Source organism: Erinaceus europaeus, chromosome 11 (genome assembly GCF_950295315.1).
Source record: "Erinaceus europaeus chromosome 11, mEriEur2.1, whole genome shotgun sequence".
Taxonomy (NCBI): domain Eukaryota; kingdom Metazoa; phylum Chordata; class Mammalia; order Eulipotyphla; family Erinaceidae; genus Erinaceus; species Erinaceus europaeus.
The window spans coordinates 82,447,502-82,467,795 of record NC_080172.1 but is presented as its reverse complement, the minus strand read 5'-3'; the positions used below and the strand labels follow the sequence as shown (position 1 = coordinate 82,467,795).

General features: G+C 37.5%; 1 protein-coding gene across 2 annotated transcripts in view; it reads left to right on the top strand.

The window, feature by feature from the left end:
- FRRS1 (ferric chelate reductase 1) overlaps positions 1-20,294 on the top strand; it is a 64,236-nt gene that overhangs the window by 26,062 nt on the left and 17,880 nt on the right. For both annotated transcript variants that reach the window (XM_060202136.1, XM_016190591.2), the window contains 2 exons: positions 4,169-4,267; positions 5,883-6,030. In XM_060202136.1, the coding sequence (XP_060058119.1) occupies positions 4,169-4,267; positions 5,883-6,030 (247 nt within the window). The remainder of the gene's footprint in view (positions 1-4,168; positions 4,268-5,882; positions 6,031-20,294) is intronic.

Sequence of the window (20,294 nt, the reverse complement as noted above, 5' to 3'; positions counted from 1 at the left end):
ACATTGGTTGGCAAGTATTGCAGGAAACCAGAGGTAACTTTTTAAGGGAAATTGAAGTTAAAATATATGCATGTTATTTTTTTTCCCCTGAGCCTGAAATCTGATATGCAGGTGGATTCAAGTTATTGTCTGGGGAGATGATGTCACGGCTGGAAAAAGGACCAGAAAGCTGGATCAGGGAGGAGAGTAGCTCCCTAATATGGGAAAGGTGTATAAATATTGTTGACTGTAAACCCCATCGATTTGATGTGATTTTAGTTACAGAAGCCAGACCTTCCACCTTCTGCATCCCACAATGGCCTTGGGTCCATACCCCCAGATGGTTAAAGAATAGGAAAGCTATCAAGGGAGGGGATAGGATATGGAGTTCTGGTGGTGGGAATTGTGTGGAGTTGTACCCCTCTTATCCTATGGTTTCATCAGTATTTTCTTTTTATAAATAAAATAAAAAATAAAAAAATATGCATGTTGCATGTATATACATATTTAATTCTCTAATGCATTTGTTATATTCTTTTATTAAATAAATCTATGAAATATGACATATGCCCTATGACTTAAGATTAACATAAAAGGACTTATGATTCTTCCCTTTTAAGTTACTTTTATTGGGAGATGCTATCACATGTGTACTGTTTCATTATCTCCCTATCATAGGTGTTAACACACTATGCCCTCCACCAATTTGCCGTCTTTTCCCACTATAAAATTACTTTTATGAGAAACTTTGTACTTGCAAGAGATGTTGCATATTTCTCATTTTCCTTTTGTAATTACCATCATGCCTACAGTGTATTCTGTTGGGTATTACAAGTGCTGACAAAAATGAACCAAATTGGGTCGGGCAGTAGTGCAGTGGGTTAAGCGCACATGGTGCGAAGTGCAAGGACCAACACAAGGATCCAGGTTCGAGCCCTCTGCTCCCCACCTGCAGGGGGGTTGCTTCATGAGCGGTGAAGCAGGTCTGCAGGTGTCTATCTTTCTCTCTCCCTGTCTGTCTCCCCCTCCTCGCTCCATTTCTTTCTGTCCTATCCAACAACAATGACAGCAATAACGACAATAATAGTAACAACAAAGATAAATAACAAAAGGGAAAAAATGGCCTCCAGGAGCAGTAGATTGGTAGTGCAGGCACCGAGCCCCAGCAATAAACCTGGGGGCAAAAAACAAACAAATTTGGAGCATAAGGTGGAAAATGAGACTAGGTCACAAATAAAATAAGACTGTAAATCAGGAAAAATAGGGGTGGTGCTTGTTTTGTCAATATATTAGAACTGGCTATGAAGATGAGTCATATAAAGATTAAGAATAATAGCTTTGTTGGAACAAGAATGTAGTTTCATTAAGGTTCAATTCTGAGGTACGACACTCATTTAGATGTATGTTGTAATTATTAAAAAAAATTCCAATCACTTTATAGCTAAGCTTAATGCAATGCTATGCAAATATATTTCTTTTTCTGGTCACATGAAATCTGTCAGCAAAAGGAAGAGATACTGCTGTCACAATGAGTGTGGTCGTGAGTAGCCTACAGACAGACTGGTTATTTCTGTTCTAATTTGTAGGCATAAATGGCACAAAAGCATTTATCTAAAATTCAAGATATACTTAGCTTACTTAGAAATCTTATACTTTAATATAGCACTCATCAAAACTGTTTGTATAAAAGATTTAATTATACAGGTGCAGTTGATTTACAGAGTGAGCCTATTTAATCATTAAAATCATCTATACACCTGTTCGCTTAACTTGGGGAGATAGAGCATCTTCAAAATATTTTTGAAGTGCTTATTTCTATTTCTAGCTGTTATTTAAAAAATTTTAGCTTGTTTTTATGATGTGTGATTCCTTTTTTTTTTAGTGTGTAATGTAAATTTAAATTCTGAAGATACCTGATATTATAAGTACTGATTAGATAACCTAAATTATACTTTTTATAAATTAAAGCAATTGTCAGTAACTTATCACTGAAATTAATGAAAGATTTTTTCCTCATATTTTTTGCTACTTGCTAACATCTTAATTAACTAGACTTCAAAATATATGAATTTTCCATCTCAGACATTTTTATTTATTTTTCATTCTTTTTTTAAAATATTTTTTTACTAGTGATTTAATAATGATTGACAAGATTGTGGTATAAGAGGGGTATAATTCCATACCATTCCCACCACTAGAGTTCCATATCCCACCCTCTTCATTGAAAGTTTCCCTATTCTTTATTCTTCGGGAGTATGGACCAAAGATTTGAATGGGGTGCAGAAGGTGGAAGGTCTGGCTTCTGCAGTTGCTTCTCCACTGGACTTGGTGTTGACAGGTTTATCCATACCCCCAGCCCATTTCTATCCTTTCCTGGTGGGACAGGGCTCTGGAGGGGGTGTATTCCAGGACACTGAGGCCATCTGCCCAGGGATGTCAGGTTGACATCATGGTAGCATCTGTAATGTGGTGACTGAAAAGGACTAATATATAAAGCAGAACAAATTGTTTAATAATCAGGAAACTAAAGGTAAGAATATAGCAGATTTGGGGTCTTCGTGTTGGAAGAAGCTAGGAAGTTTATTTTAGGTATAGTCCAAGGGGGTCCATGACTTTACACATTTTTGACAGAGCCCAACAGGGCTAACATGCAGGTGGACCGGGAGTATTGCTTGGGAAGATGGTTCAGAGTTGAGGATAGCACTAGAAAGCTGGATAACGGCAGAGAGAAGCTCCCAAATATGGGAAAAGTATATAACCACCATTTCTACAAGTATTAGAGGATAAAAGACAGAGTATTCTGTCTTATAATCATAATTTGTATTAGTATTCCACCTCATAAATACTTCCATGAAAGAGACGAAGTGTCACAGTTTCTAGTTACACCTAAAATATATTAAAAGGGAATATTTTCACTTTAGCATTTCAGGAAATAAGAAAAATAGAAGTTAATTTAAATAAGATTTTATTTATTTATATATTTATTTACTGAGAGCAGTTAATGGATCACAGTACAGTTGTTCCTACTGTGGTGTCTGAAGAACACTCTTACTCTCAATTTAGGTCAATTTCTATCACTGTCTACCAGGATTCCAAAGTTCCCTCACCCTCCTCCCTTCCTCTTCTTCACCACACTGAATCCAAGTTTTTATTTTGTGTTTTCCCTTTCTGTCCTGTTTCTTAAGTTCCACCCATGAGTGAGATCATCTGATATTTTGGGATATAACTTACCTTCTTTTTTTTTTTTTTTTTGTAATTTTATTTACTTATCTTCCCTTTTGTTGCCCTTGTTGTCTTTTTTATTGTTGTTGTAGTTGATGTCGTCGTTGTTGGATAGGACAGAGAGAAATGGAGAGAGGAGGGGAAGACAGAGAGGAGGAGAGAAAGACAGACACCTGCAGATCTGCTTCACCGCCTGTGAAGCGACTCCCCTGCAGGTGGGGAGCCGTATAACTTACCTTCTAATGATCACTGTAACTGAGATCAGTAATGGTATTCCCTTAGGATCTTGGTATAAAATATTGGAAAAGGTCCTAAGTTGTGGGTGGGAGTGTTCTGCAGTCACTTTTCACAGGCAAGTGAGAAATTGTACCCATGTGTCAACAACTATACCATAATCCATGAGACCCCCCCCCAATAAACATCATTAAAAAATAGTGGTGTTCAACTAGTGACAGATTTCTGTGCTTATGTGATCTAATATTTTTTTACACTGGAACTGTATTTTCTTTTCTTTTGTTAGTCATTTTTTAAACATTTATTTATTTATTTTCCCATTTGCTGTCTTTGTTGTTTTATTATTGCTATTGTAGTTATTGTTGTTGTTATTGATGTCACCATTGTTAGATAGGACAGAGAGAAATGGGAAGAGAAAGGGAAGACAGAGAGGAGTAAGAAAGACACCTGCAGACCTCCTTCACCACCTGTGAAGCGATTCCCCTGCTGGATCCTCAAATCAGGATCCTTATGCCCGTGCTTGTGCTTTGCACCTCATGCACTTAAATCGCTGCATTTTCCCGACTCCCTGTACTTTATTTTCTAATTATTTTAATTAATAACTGTACAGGCAATTCTGTAGAATTTAAACACAGAATTTCAATCAGTCAGTAAATGATGCTTTAAAAGCATCAGATGCTATTCTTTTTCACTAGGAACACTGAACTTTCCTCATTTGTGATTGTGTTTTCAGGGTGATGATGATGCTTACGTGTGTATTCATGAAGATCAGACTGTGTACATTCAACCTTCTCATTTGACTGGGCGAAGTCACCCTGTGATGGACCCTGAGGTAGGTGTGATATCTTTGGAAACCTCCACCAGACTGGTTCACTATCTGGCTCCTTGGCTCACAGTGACAGGGCTATACGGTAAGATACCCTTCTGATCCCTAGTTAGCGACCCAACACCAGCAGAGATCTGGCATCAGCGTCCTTTTCTCATAATAATCTTGGGAAAACTTTTCTGTGCTTGATTTACTTTGCTAAAATGTATATTTTAATAAAGTTAAATCTGGAACTTGGTGGCGGAGCACCTGGTAAAGTGTGCACATTACCATGCACAAGGGCCTGGATTCAAGCCCCTGGTCCCCACTTGCAGGGGGAAAGCTTCACAAGTGGTGAATCAGTGTTGCAGGTGTCTCTCTTTTTCCCCTCTCTATCTCCCTCTCCCTCCTTGATTTCTCTCTGTCGCTATCCAAATAAATAAATATTAAGAAAAAATACCCATTTTCTCACCTCTGTTGTTGTTGTTATTGTTGTCACTAGGACTTTACTGTTCTGGGTTGATTTTCCTTCAGATAGAAAGAGAGAGACAGAGGAAGAGAGGGAATGATATCACGGCATCAAAGCTTCCTCCAATGAATTGAGGAGAGCTGGGCTTGGACCTGGGTCTTATGTGTGACAAAGCAGGTGCACTATCTAGGTGAGCTGTCTCTCCAGCTCTATTTACCACTTTTATGTGTGTGGTGAGAGCACCTGAAATCTACCTCTTTGCATATTTCCAGCATACTATATAGTATTACTAATGATAGTCATCATGATTTAGATTATAATTCTACTTTAGTTCATCCTACATTGCTGTAATCTTGTACCATTTGACCCATGGCTCCTTTTTCCTACACTTTAAAAATTCATAAGATAAGCTCCACTTCTAAAAAGAGAAGAATTATTGCTCATGTTACTTAAATATTTTTTGGTGCATGCTACAAAAATTATTTTATGGTTTCTTAAATATGAAAGCATCAAACCATTTTAGAAAATTTATAGACATATTTTCAAGAAGAGACTGGGAATTTCTTAACTGTGCAGAAAAGTGCATTTGTAGTAGAGATTGGCTCAGCGCATTGGGCAGTTATCTTAAGTATCTTTTTATGGAATCTGTTCCAAAGTTGTCCTATTTCTTGTACGAAAGTTTCCTTTACACATGTCTTTTGACAAGCACAGGAGCTCTACCAAGCAGAGCTATCGTTTCATATCATTTCATGTGCTTTCTACACTGCTTTCCCAGAGTTGACTCCCGCTGTTGGGTTGGAACTTCTCGCTAGTTGCATGTGGCATTTTGATCACTACTGTTTCATTTGTTAATTGTTTCTTTGATATTTTTGATTGTGTGTTAGTGGCCAGATGGAAGTAGCATATCTGCCAAAGTTTGTAATCTGAATAGAGAATTTGTGGGGTACTGAATTAAAGTAAAAATAGTATTTTTGCCAAGTGGGATAAAGACAAACTGAGAGAAAATGTTTCTTCTGCTCTTCAAAGAGGAAGTGGGAAAACAAAGACATTGCAGGCAAAACATGTACAGATGATCTTAGAGAAGGGAAATAGAACAAATCAGGATTTTGATCATATATTATTTTTAGCAAATTTTTGGAAAGTGCTGAAAAGACCCATTGTCTGTGTTTGTAGGATACTCTTAAGGATATGGCTTGGAGATTGGCAGATGGTGTAATTCAGTGTTCTTTCAGAAGAAACATTACCCTTCCTGTGGTTAAGAATAGGTTTGATCTAAACACAAGCTACTACATATTTTTGGCAGATGGTACAGCTCATGATGGTAAGTCCATTGATAAAAACAGTCTTTTCACATTACTTTTCTCTCTCTCTCTTTCTATCTTCCTTTTTTGGAGAGACTACTGTAATTACTCATTTTTTTTTAAACAGTAGAATTTCAGTTCTTTTTCTTTTTCTTTTTTGTTGGATAGGACAGAGAGAAATCGAGAGAGGAGAGGAAGACAGAGAGGAGGAGAAAAAGATAGACACCTGCAAACCTGCTTCATCGCTTGTGAAGTGACCCCCTGCAGGTGGGGAGCTGGGGGCTTGAACTGGGATCCTTATGCCGGCCCTTGCACTTCGTGCCAAGTGTGCTTAACCCACTGAGCTACCGCCTAGCCCCCCCTGTAATTACTCATTTTTAAACTGCATATTTGAGAGTAAAAATTAATAGAAGCCCTTTTATACTTATTATTAAATTTTTGTCTGATTATTTGACTTTGTTGGCTTTTTAGTTTTATTTCTCTGGATATCACAGTTAGTGTCAACTGTGTTATAAGGCAAGATGCTTATGATAAAGATAATTTTTCTCCTTTTATCAGTATCACTGTTTTGGTAAGAGCAAACAGAACTAAAACCTTTCTACTAGCAGTTATAGTGGGACATAATATTATGTCCACCAGCTCTTATTCATGTGCTAGGATTACTGTTTCTCTGTGTCTAAATTAATTCCTGAAAAATGCACTTGGGAAAAATGGACTCACTGATGGAATTAGTCATTCCCATGCTTAAGTGGATATGAAGCAATTCCATACAAGTGAGAATGAGGAAGGGTGAATTCTCCTAAGGATTTGCAAATTGGCTGCAGAAGAGATGGGAAGATACTGGAGCAGTAACAAGAATGGTCTAGAGAGTAATAATAAAGTGTCGGTGTAGGAATCAATCGGCCCTTCTAGTTTTTCCACCTATTAGCATTGGGTGCTGAGCAAGCCCATGTGTTCCTTAAGGCTCAGTTTCCTCCTAGGCTGAGTGGAAATGCAAGACCAGATGTTATCAAGGGGCACACTTTTTTATAGGTTAAACTTAATGATTATTTTATCATTAGTCTGCAGGGTCTCAACTCTAGCTTACTTTCTTAACCTGATTGTTCTCAATTGGTCTAAATCAATTCACCTTAGTTTTCTTCCTAATGTTTGAAATTTTTGAATGCTGGGAGAGATTTGAAGTGTTTCATTACTTTTTAAAAAAAATTTATTTCTTTATTGGGGAATTAATGTTTTACATTCAACAGTAAATACAATAGTTTGTACAAGCATAACATTCCCCAGTTTCCCATTTAACAATACAACCCCCATATGTCATTTATCATCCTTCATGGACCTGTATTCTCTCCACCCACCCACCTCAGAGTCTTTTACTTTGGTACAGTATGCCAATTCCATTTCAGGTTCTACTTGTGTTTTCTTTTCTGATCTTGTTTTTCAACTTCTGCCTGAGAGTGAGATCATCCCATATTCATCCTTCTGTTTCTGACTTATTTCACTCAATATGATTTTTTCAAGGTCCATCCAAGATTGGCTGAAAACGGTGAAGTCAGCATTTTTTACAGCTGAGTAGTATTCCATTGTGTATATACACCACAACTTGCTCAACAACTCATCTGTTGTTGGACACCTGGGTTGCTTCCAGGTTTTGGCTATTACAAATTGTGCTGCCAAGAACATATGTGTACACAGATCTTTTTGGATGGATGTGTTGGGTTCCTTAGGATAGATCCCCAGGAGAGGAATTGCAAGATCATAGGGTAGGTCCATTTCTAGCCTTCTGAGAGTTCTCCAGACTGTTCTCCACAGAGGTTGGACCAATGTACATTCCCACCAGCAGTTTAGGAGGGTTCCTTTGACCCCACACCCTCTCCAGCATTTGCTGCTGTTACCTTTTCTGATGTATGACATTCTCACAGGAGTGAAGTGATATCTCATTGTTGTTTTTATTTGCATTTCTCTGACAGTCAGAGACTTGGAGCATTTTTTCATGTGTTTCTCAGCCTTTTGGATCTCTTCTGTGGTGAATATTCTATCCAAGTCCTCCCCCATTTTTGGGTGGGGTTATTTGTTGTCTTGTTGAGTCTGGCAAGCTCTTTATATATGTTGGTTATTAAACTCTTAACTGATGTATGACATGTAAAGATCTTTTCCCATTCTGTGAGGGGTCTCTTGGTTTGGGTAGTGGTTTCTTTAGCTGTGCAGAAGCTTTTTAATTTGATGTGGTCCCATAGGTTTATACTTGTCTTAGTCTTCTTTGTAATTTGATTCGTTTCATTGAAGATGTCTTTAAAATTTATGCAGAAAAGAGTTCTGCCAATGTTTTCCACTAAGTATTTGATAGTTTGTGGTCTAACATCCAAGTCCTTGATCCACTTGGAATTTACTTTTGTATTTGGTGAAATACAGTGATTCAGTTTCATTCTTCTGCATGTTTCAACCCATTGTTTCCAACACCATTTGTTGAAGAGACTCTGCTTTCCCCATTTAATAGTCTGGGCACCTTTGTCAAAGATTAGATGTCCATAGGTGTGGGGCCTCATTTCTGGGCTCTCAATTTTATTCCACTGGTCAGTGTGTCTATTCATGTTCCAGTACCAAGCAGTTTTGATGACAATGGCCCTATAATACAGTTTGAGATCTGGGAGTGTGATGCCTCCAGTTCTGTTCTTTTTTCTCAAGATTGTTTTGGCAATTCTAGGTCTTTTCTGGTTCCAGATAAACATTTGTAGCATTTTTTCTATTCTCCTAAAAAATGTGCTTGGGATCTTGATGGGGATAGCATTAAATTTGTAGATGGCTCTGGGTAATATATTCATTTTGATGATGTTAATTCTTCCAACCCATGAACATGGAATATCTTTCCACTTCTTTGTGTCTTTTTCAATTTCTTTGAGTAGTGACTCATAATTTTCAGTATACAAGTCTTTCACTTCTTTGGTTAGGTTTACTCCTAGATATTTTATTGTTTTTGTTGCTATAGTAAAAGGAATTGATTTCTGGATTTCAATTTCTTCTAACTTAGTGTTTGCATTGATGTGGTGGATCACACTGATTGATTTACGTATATTAAACCAACCTTGCATGCCTGGGATAAACCCCACTTGGTCATGATGAAGAATCTTTTTGATATACTGCTGTATCCGGTTGGCTAGAATTTTGTTCAATATTTTCGCATCTATGTTCATCAGAGATATTGGTCTGTAGTTTTCTTTGTTGGTTGTGTCCCTGTCTGCTTTTGGTCTGAGGGTGATGTTGGCTTCATAGAAGCTGGCACAGAGTATTCCAGTGTCTTCAATCTTCTGGAAGACTTTTAAAAATAGAAGTATTAGTTCTTCTTTGAAGGTTTTGTAGAATTCATTTGTAAAACCATCTGGTCCAGGACTTTTTTGGGGGAGACTTTTGATAACTGTTTCAATTTCATTAGCTGTGATGGGCCTGTTCATGTTATCCACTTCCTCTTTACTTAGTTTTGGAAGTTGGTAGGTATCTAGGAAATCCTCCATTTCTTCCAGGTTCTCTAGCTTGGTGGCATATAGTTGTTCATAGAAGCCTCGCATGATATGTTGAATTTCTGCGGTGTCTGTTGTGATATCTCCTCTTTCATTTACTATCTGATTTATTTGGGTCTTCTCCCTTTTTTGTTTTGTGAGTCTGGCTAAAGGTTTGTCGATTTTGCTTAAACTGCCCCTGCGGCTACAGACAGACTATGACCCACATAGTCAACGACTGCCACCTCTCCAGATTCAAAGGAGGTCTCGAAACTTTACATCAGGCTCAACCTGATGCTGTTGACTGGCTACGGAAGAAGGGCAAACGCTAGAAGAAGAAGAACTCTTTCAAAGAACCAACATTTACTTTCGTTGATCTTTTGTATGGTTTTCTTATTCTCAATGTTATTTATTTCTGCCCTAACTTTAGTGATTTCTGTCCTTCTCGTTGCTTTAGGGTTCCTTTGTTGTTATTCTTCTAGGTCTTTAAGATGTGCAATCAGGCTGTTTATTTGTGCTTTTTCTTGTTTCCTAATGTGTGCTTGTATAGCTATGAACTTCCCTCTTAGGAGTGCTTTAACTGTGTCCCAAATATTTTGATAGCTTGTGTCTTCATTTTCATTGAACTCTCAAAACATTTTGATTTCTTCCTTTATTTCCTCTTTGACCCAGAAGTTGTTAAGAAGTGTACTGTTGAGCTTCCACATTTTGGCACTGTTACTAATCTTTTTTTGATTGTTAAGTGTTAGTTTAATTCCACTGTGGTCTGAGAAGATGCTTGGGATGATTTCAATGCTCTTGAATTGGCTGATGGCTGTCTTTGTGGCCTAATATATGGTCTATCCTTGAGAATGACCCATGTGGATTTGAGTAAAATGTGTATTCCAGTTTCTTGGGATGAATGACTCTGAAAATGTCCAATAGTTCTAGTTTATCTATCTCTTCATTTAGCTCCCTTATGTCTTTATTGATTTTCTTACTGGATGATCTGTCAAGTTGAGAGAGTGGGGTGTTGAAGTCCCCTACTATGATTGTGTTACTGTTAATATATTGCTGTAGCTCTTTCAGTAGACGTTTGATGTATTTAGATGGCTTCTCATTGGGTACATTGATGTTAATAATTGTTAAGTCCTCTTGATTGACTGATCCTCTGAGCATTAAGTAGTGTCCATTCCTATCTTTTTTAATCTTATCTATTTTAAAGTCTATCATGTCAGATTGAGAATAGCTGTTCCTGCCCTTTTTTGTGGGCCATTGGCTTGTATGATAGTTTTCCACCCTTTCCCTTTAAGTCTGTGTTTGTCTTGTTGAGTTAGGTGGGTTTCCTGTAGACAACATATTGTTGGGTTTGTTTTCTGATCCATCTTCCTACTCTGTGTCTTTTAATAGGTGAATTCAGGCCATTGACATTTATTGATATCAAAGATTGAAGATATTTTAATGCCATTCTTGTAGAGTTTTAGAGTGTTTTGATATATGTCCTATTTGTGGTAGTCTGGTTGTTTATAGGAGACCTTTCAGAACTTCTTTTAGGGCAGGCTTGGTGATAGTTGATTCCTTCAACTGTTGCTTGTCTGATAAGGTTTTGATGCCTCCATCTAGTCTGAATGACAGTCTAGCAGGATATAGTATTCTTGGCTGAAAGCCTTTCTCATTGAGCACTCAACAGATATCTTGCCATTCTCTTCTGGCCTGTAGTGTTTGTATGGAGAACTCTGCTGCTAATCTTATGGGTTTTCCTTTGTAGGTGACTCTTTGTTTTTCTCTTGCAGCCTTCAGGATCCTTTCTTTATCCTTATTCCTTTCCATTCTAAGTATGATATGTCTTGGTGTGTTTAGGTCTGGGTTAATTCTGTTTGGGACCCTCTGTGCTTCTTGAATTTTTATATCTTTGAAGTTGTCTAGACTAGAGAAGTTTTCAGCTACTATGGCCTGGAAAATGCTTTCTTCCTCTCCTTCTCTTTGTTCCTCTGGTATGCCAATAATGTGTATATTGTTTCTTTTGAAGTCATCCCATAGGACTCTGTTGTTTTCAGCATCTTTTAATCTCTTTTTGGGATCTCTTACTTCTTTTTTAGTTGTCTCTAATTCATCCTCAATCTTGCTAATTCTGTCTTCAGCCTCATAGATTCTATTCTCTCTGCCCTTTACTATTCTCTGGAGTTCATCTATTTTGTTGCCCTTCTCTGATACTGTTTTAGCTTGTTCAGCTAGTTGCATTCTTAGCTCAGGGATTTCAGCTTTCAGCTCTCTAATAACCATGAGATAATTAGTATTTCCTTCCATATTCTCATTTGTTGTTCCTGCATTTCTGATTATAATTTTTTTTTCAAATTCTTTACTCACTCCTGTTATTATTTCCTTAGCTAATGTTTGGATGTTGAACTCGTTATTTTGTGCTTCACCCTCTGGAGGACTTTTAGCTGGACTCTTGTCCTGGTTCGATTCTCCAATATTTTTTCTTGTTGTTTTAACCATTTTATATATTATGTTATGAGTTCCCTTTATCAGTACTTTTCAAATTATTGATCACTATTGCCTGGATTGACTTGTGTCTAATAAGTTAATTAAAGGGTTCACAGTGGTGGAAGTTAACAGTTGATTCAATCCCTGAGTTGGAGCTCAGTGGTTTAAAAGCCTCTTTTTTTTTTTTTTTCCTTCCCTTAGGCTATGGGAGCCTGAGGGCTATTAAACTATCAATAGGCTTCTTAGCTTAATCACTGACTCCTGACCAAGAGATAAAGCAGGGTGTGGCAGAGATAATCCAGTGGTTATGCAAAGAGACTTTCACAGCCCCTCAGTTATGCCATCGAGGTATAGGTCTTCTGAGTTTCCTGGTTAGTTCTCTGTCCCCTGTTGTCCCTTCCTGTTGCTGCTCCAGATTGAGGGTAGTAGCAATGGAGACTCAGAGTTGCACTTGGTGAGTCTCTGGGGAGTCCTCTCCTCCCTTCAGCTGTCCCCTTGTTGGTGGAGCAGACTGGAGGTGGTGTCTCAACTGATAAACTGCTGGACTGTTAGCAGTCACTTAATCTCTCCTTAGGCCCCTCTCTCCTCTCTGTCACCAGCCACATGTGTTTGTACTCACCGGTGATTTACTGGGTTCCTGTGGTCATTCTAGTCCTGTCTTGTTTCAGTCCCGGGTGGTCTCCTTTGGTATTCCTAGTTGATACGGGAGAGGAGAGGAGAGAAAGCGATCTTTTGCTCGTAGCTCTGCCTCTGGAAGTCCGAACCTGTTTCATTACTTTTTAAAAGTAATTTGTGTTCTTTAATTAATAAACTTTCCTCTTTGTTTACAGTGTGTGGCCGATTCTGGGAGAGAGTTACTTGGAGGGTTTTCTTTTTTTCTTTCTTTTTTTTTTACCAGATCACTGGTCAGCTCTGGCTGTGGTGGTGTGGGAGACTGAACATGGGAATTTGGAGCCCCAGGCATGAGAGTCTCTTTGCATAACAATTACGCTCTCTGCCTCATCTTCCCCCAGGTTTTTCTCTGTGAACAAAGAAGTCACAAAGGCAGATTTATATCATATTTTCCCTTTAGTCGCATTTTATAAAAAAATAAATAAAGATTTTTCACTGGTAAGATGCATTTGGACCATGAAGAATATAGTAAATACCTGGAAACAAGTCTTATCCTTGCGTTTAATTGAAGTCACATTGTATTTATAAGATAAATGTTTCAAGTATGTATTATTAAAAATCAGCATGTGTTATACTACATTAAGCACACTACTGAAAGTCCAGTTTTATTCTTAATCATACGGTTGTCCCCTTTGACTTATCCCTTTACTCCCCTTCTATTCTGGTGTTCGCTATTTGGTCTGTTTAGCACACAAGCTTACTTTTGTTTTATTTAATTAATTTGTTTGTTTTCTCTATAGGCCATATATTTGCGAAATCACACTGTACTTATCATATGTTTTATGCTTATTTCACTAAGCATAAAGCCCTCTAGCATGATATCCATGTTGCAAATGGTATGTGTTCACCCACCATTGATTAAAAAGTCCATTAACATTTTGCCCTGTTCTACGGCCATACCACCCTGAACACGCCCGATCTCGTCTGATCTCGGAAACATTTTGCCCTCTTAGTTTTTGTTAATTGTGTGCCATATATGTTCATATATATGTGTTATATATATATTACACACATGTCTCTTCATGTTTTTGTATTTTTTCCCCGTTGTTGTTGCTGTTGCTGCTGCTGTTGTTGAATAGGACAGAGAGAAACTAAGAGAGAGGGAGAGACAAAGACACCTGCAGGCCTGCTTCACCACTTGTGAAGCAACCCCCCCTCCAGGTGGGGAGCCGGGAGCTGGATCCCTACGCCCATACTTGCACTTTGTGCCAGGTGCACGTAACCCACTGCACTACCACCCGGCCTCCTGTATGTATGTGTGTGTGTGTGTGTGTGTGTGTATTTTTAAATACGTAGAAGAGGGATAACTGGATCTGTACAATGTCTGATTAAATTTTTTTTGTTAGGGGGTTAATTTTTATAATCTTCCCATGATAAATATCTGCAAAACGCTCTCACCCCCAGCCTAGGTCCTTTTCCATCATCATGCACTAGGACCCAAAAGCCTTCTCTCAAGGCCCTTCCTCACCCCTTTCTCCCCATAATCCTTTGCTTTGGTGTCAAAGCCTGTCAACTTTTTACTTTGTGTTTCTCTTTTCTGTTCTTATTTTTTGAGTTCTGCTGTGTATCAACTTGTTGAGAGTTAAATGTTCCTTATTTCTTAATCTGTGGCACTCTTTTCAATACCTCTTGGAAAGCAGGTCTGTTAATGGCAAACTCCTTTAGTTTTTGTATGTGTGGATGCATTAATCTATTTCTCCATATTAAGTTGAAAGGATTGGATTTCTCCAAATTTCCTCACAGTGTAGTTCCTAAAGTCTTTCTCTTTTGGATCTGCATCATGAAGTGCCTGGCCATCTTGATTTCCCATTGTTGGGGTTTTCCTAAAATTTTTTTGGGGGGTGAAGGGGTTCTGTTGTTGTCCAGCAGGTGGTATTGGGTTCTACTTTATGTATGAGTTGCAAGGGGAGGGGAAGAATTTTGAATAAGTAAAGTATTATGGTACCTGATATGATAACTTAAACAGAGCTTGAGTAGGGTGTGGTGGGGACCTCCTTGTCTTCCCCAAACTGATTCCTAAAAGTGTGAACTCTGCTGTGAGTTTCAAGTCACTCTTCTTTCCTTCAGGACAGTCTGATCCCAGTCACCAGGGTCTCTGTGACAGATAGGACACCTTCAAGTTTGGTTAACTTCTGGCTGTCACAAGGTACCATGTTCAGTTCCTTGACTACCCTAGATGACCCACTGGGTTTCACTCAAGAGCCTGTGGCTTCTTAGGCTCTAACTAGCAGTTCCAAGCACTTTTTCTTAAACCACTTAGTTCCCGAGCAGTTGCATGGGCCCTTTAAATCCGCTACATGTATTTAAAGTGATTGAAAATATGGTATCCTCCTGCTGCCCTTGTGCAATCAATCATCAACCTTCAGGTAGTGAGTTCCTTTCTTTACTAGAAATCCCAGCTGGTGGTCTGGGAGATGGTGCAATGGATAAGGCATTGTCCTCTGAAGCATGAGGTCCTGAGTTTGATCCCCAGAAGCACAAGTACCAGAGTGACTTCTGGTTCTTTCTCTCCTTCTGTCTTTCTCATTAATAAAAAAATAAATAAATATATTTTATATTTTATTTTTTTTAATATTTATTTTATTTATTCCCTTGTTGTTTTATTGTTGTAGTTATTATTGTTGTTGTCGTTGTTGGATAGGACAGAGAGAAATGGAGAGAGGAGGGGAAGACAGAGAGGAGGAGAGAAAGATAGACACCTGCAGACCTGCTTCACCGCCTGTGAAGCGACTCCCCTGCAGGTGGGGAGCCGGGGTTCGAACCGGGATCCTTATGCTGGTCCTTGTGCTTTGCACCACCTGCGCTTAACCCGCTGTGCTACAGCCCGACTCCCCTAAATAAATATTTTTAAAAGAAATCCCAGCTGTTCTCTGATGACTTTCGTTGTTATTTTGTTGTAATATTTGTTTTCTGGGGGATATCCAACTTTCTGTGACTAGGTTGCCATAGCTCCATCCTGGAAGTCCCTGATTGTTTTTTAAATTTGCATTTCCCTAATAATATGAGATGATAAAAATCTATGTACTTACTGGCTGTCGATGTGTTTTTCTTCAGAGAAGTATCTGTTCACATCCTGCCCAATTTTCAGTCTGTTTGCTTATGTTTGTACTGTTGAGTATTTTTTTAAAATTATTTTTGTTTTTATCTTTTCCCCTTTTGTTGCCCTTGTTGTTTATCATTGTCATTATTGTTGTTGTTATTGCTTTCATTGTTGTTGGATAAGGACAGAGAGAAACAGAGAGAGGAGGGAAAGACAGAGAAGGGGGAGAGAAAGACACCTGCAGACCTGCTTCACCACCTATGAAGTGAACCCCCTGCAGGTGGGGAGCCAGGGGCTGGAACTGGGATCCTATGCCAGCCCTTGCACTTCACCATGTGCACTTAATCTGATGCGCCACGGCCTGGCTCCCACTGTTGAGTCCTTGTGTATTTTGGATGCTAACCTCTTGTTGGATATGTGATGTGAAAATATTTTCTCTCATTTAGTAGGATGTCCTTCTCTCTTGGTTACATTTTTTCCTCTGTGCAGAAACTTTTTCACTTTTTTGAAAATAGATTTTTCTTTTTATTTAATATTCTATTTATTTATTGGATAGACATAGAGAGAAATCTAGAGGGGAGAGAGATAGAGAGGCACCTGCAACATTGATTTACCACTTGTGAAGCTTCCTCCTTGCATGTGGGGACCAGGGTTTGAACCCACATCCTTGTGCACTGCAGCATGTGCACTTAACCAGGTGTACCAATACCCAGCCCCTAACTTCCTTATTTTAAGTAGTCTTGGAATCTTGTTTGGAACAAGCACCCCAAGTAATGGTTTGGTGTATTGTGACTTGATAAATTTCTTCTCTAGGACAAGATCCTCATGTTCAAGGTGTAAACATCATAAGGTAGTTCAAGGGATACAGTAAACACTAGTAGAACTTTCTATTTGATTTTTTTCTTCTCACTAAGAATCTCTGCTTCTACTTGGAAGTGATTCCTTGGCTGGGGCAGTTGGTGCTAGAACACCAGGAGAAGACCAAAGTTCAGATTGTATGAAAAGACACTAGCAACCTTGTTTTAGAAACCAATATTGTAGGTACTTCATCAGTTTGTAAGACATTAGTCAGAAGTAACTATCAGTTTGGTTCTTGAAATATCTCTGAATCATGTGCAGTTATTGGGGCGAGTGGTTCAGGACCCTGTGATGAAGCAGGTGGAAGGGAAAAACTTGGTCAATATTTCCTCTAGCAACAGATGAAATGTGGTGTTCAGGGGACAATGAAATGTACAAAATGGGCGATGCCAGTCAAAAGACAACGGGGCACAGAATATCAGTGTCCTAGCTAGTCCTCAGAGATGTGGCTTATCAGTATGTTAAAAAGGGTCTTGAATTTTTATGGAACCAAACCAGTTCTCAAAAACCTGGAGATTACTGCTTTAAAGAATTAAAAAGATGTGAGATCACTGCTCTAAGGAATTAACTTTCTAGTTCCTTTGTATTGGAAAACAAAGAACAATCACCACATAAATCACTGTCTTGTCTGTTCTTCAGTCATGTATATGAGGACCATCTATGTTACACTCTGCTTGAGAGTTGTGAGACTTGTGTGAAGTTGAAACTATTTTAAAGCAATCATACAATCTCTGTAACCCATGTTATGTAAAATGTGCCCAGTTGTAGTAAAACTTATTAAAGACCTTTTTTTCTGACTACTATTTTCTATTCAGAATGCTGATATTTGTCTTGTGATGACATAATTAGCCATGTGAAATGGTGAATGTTTGATCTGAAATAAATTACTTGAGTTCATAAGGAATTCACCATTAGGAGAACTCCAAATTTAAATAACTAACTGGAGACTGTCATCATGTGACCTGTAAATTTAACAATTAAGAATATCATAGGTTATATGATTTCATGAAGATGTACTAAACACAAACTCAACATCCATTAGAGCAGAACTCTGTAATTACAATGGAGTCATACAGTGGAACTTCAAAATTATAATGGAATTCTGCTTTAATAAAGATTAAGTTCATGCTTAGTGCATATCCCTACTGTGAATTGGAATATAAAAAAGCTTTTCAACTAGTCTTTCAGGATGTTGGTAATGAAGCCTGGTTTTCATCACTACTACTCTATGCAATGCAATATTTTTAGATTTCTTTTTTCTGTGACCTTTTGGTTATATTTAATAGCTTTCTTTTTCCTTTACTTTTTATTTTTTTTGACATTTTTGTAACTCCTGGCAGTGCAAGTCTTTCTTCTTGACACTCTTTTCTCGGTTTTCATTACATAAAGCTCATCTCACTTCCTCTTTATCTCTTATCTTCACTATAATAGAGCACGATAGAATAGTATTTGCTGAATGAATGACCAGGTGTTCTAAAAGAATAATTTTTGTATAGTCCAACTTAATTCTGTTACTTCAAAAGTCTCTTTATTGTACACCAAAAAGAAAACTATCAATAAGACAAACTATTTTTCAAGTTTATTCTTCTGTATATCCATTTATTTATTTCTGCTGTAGTTTAAACCACCATAACTTTATAATACTTTGTGACATTTGTTTGAACATAACTCCTCTTCTGAGTTTCTTTCTCGGGAATTCTTGACACTTCATTTTAGATTATCTTCTAAATTAACTTTAGAATTGATTTGTCACATTCCATTAAAAATCCACTTGGGATTGTGATTGCAACTTGAATAAAATTTGGGGATTTTTTGCAATAGTGAGTTTCTATCAAGGAGTATATTGGAATATTCTATTTTTTTCTTTTCATTACAATTTTTAATTTTTATTAGTAATTTAATGATGGTTTACAAGATCATAAGATTATAATTCCACAATACACCCACCACCAAAGTTCTACGCCCATTCCTTCCCTGCACCCCGCACCCCTGCACTCTGTTGTCTCCCCTCTAGCTCAAGGATGGCCATTGTATTGATAGTTTTCACAGTCTTCGCGACAGTTTCACTACTTTATTTTTTAACAAATTCAGGTGTTTTCATTTATTATATTGCACACATGAACAAAACCACACTGTAGTAGTCTTTCAGAGAAATGCAGTTCTTTTGGTAACAGATAAAAGCTGTAACACTCTGTAGATACTATATATTTTGAGGGGGACAGATAGTGTTGCACCTAGTTGGTCACACATGCTACAATGCAAGCAATACACATGCAGGGACCCAGGTTCAAGTCTCTTATCCCCACCTGCAGAGAAGATGCTTCACAAGTGGTGAAGTAGTGATTCACGTGTCTTTCTCCCTTTCTATCTTTCCTTACTAAAACAGTTTCTCTGTCTCTATCCAATAAGGAAGTAAATAAATAATCCATTAAAAATGAAAAAAAGATATACAAAAATATACTATGTATTTTAATTAAATTCTCTCTTCATCTGTCTTTTTTGTTAATTATAATGCATCTTGGTTTGCATCTATTTGAATTAATTTTGTTTGGATTTCTAAACTTCTTGGATCTGAGTTATTTGTCTCCTTTCTCAGTTTTGAGAAAATTTTCGCTATTATTTCTTTTTCTTTCTTTCTTTTTTTTAAATCTCTTTTCTGGGGGATTAGTGGTTTAGAGTTGACAGTAAAATACAATAGACTGTACATGCACAACATTTCCAAATTTTCCACATAACAATTCAAAATTCTGTTTAAACAAACCTTGTATATATGGATCTTTTAGTGACAATGATTATTTTTTCATATAGGGTATGTGCGTACTTTTAAAAATGAAAAATATTAAATATCTACTATATAAAATTATCTATATTTATTATAAATTTATTATATACATCTATATAAAGTTATATGAATTTATTATATAAAATATTAAATATTTATTAAAATCTTTATTGTATTTTAAAAATCATTTTATTGGGGGATTAATCTTTTACAGTGCAGCTGTTGGCACATGGGTATGGTTGCTCATCTCCTTGTGAAAATTCTTTGCAGAAGTCTCTCACCCACAATCTAGGTCCTTTGAAATCGTTGTGCACCAGGACTCTACGGCTCTCTTCAGTCCATCCCTTCTTCTCATTCTCCTGAGTTCTTTGCTTTGGTGTACTACATTACACTGAGCCTGAGTTTTACTTTGAGTTCTCCCTTCTTCTCTCTATTTATTAAGTCCCACCTAGAAGTGAGATCATTTGGTATTTGTCCTTCTCTTTTTGGTTTATCTCACTTAACAGAATGTCTTCAAGTTCCACCAAAGATGATGCAAAGGGTATGACTACATCATTTTTAAACAGCTATCTATCATGTATATATACAGTACAATTTTTTTAGCCACTCATCTGTTATTGCACATGTGTGTTTTGTGTATTTATGAATTGAACTGCTATGAGCATAGGCGTATATAGATCTTTTCTGGTAGGTGTTTTTTTTTTGGGAGGGGGAGCAACTCTCCCTGAGAGAAATTGCTGCATCAAAGGATAAATCCCTTTGTAGTATTCTGAGAAATCTCTGGACTGTTTCCCACAGGGGTTTGACCAATTTGCACTTCCACCAGCAGTGTACAAGTGTCACTTTTTCTGCATCCTCGTCAACATTTGTTGTTAGAATTCTTTCTTTTGTTTTATTTTTTTTCTTTATTGGGGGATTAATGGTTTATAGTTGACAATAAAATACAGTAGTTGGTACATGTGTAACATTTCTCAG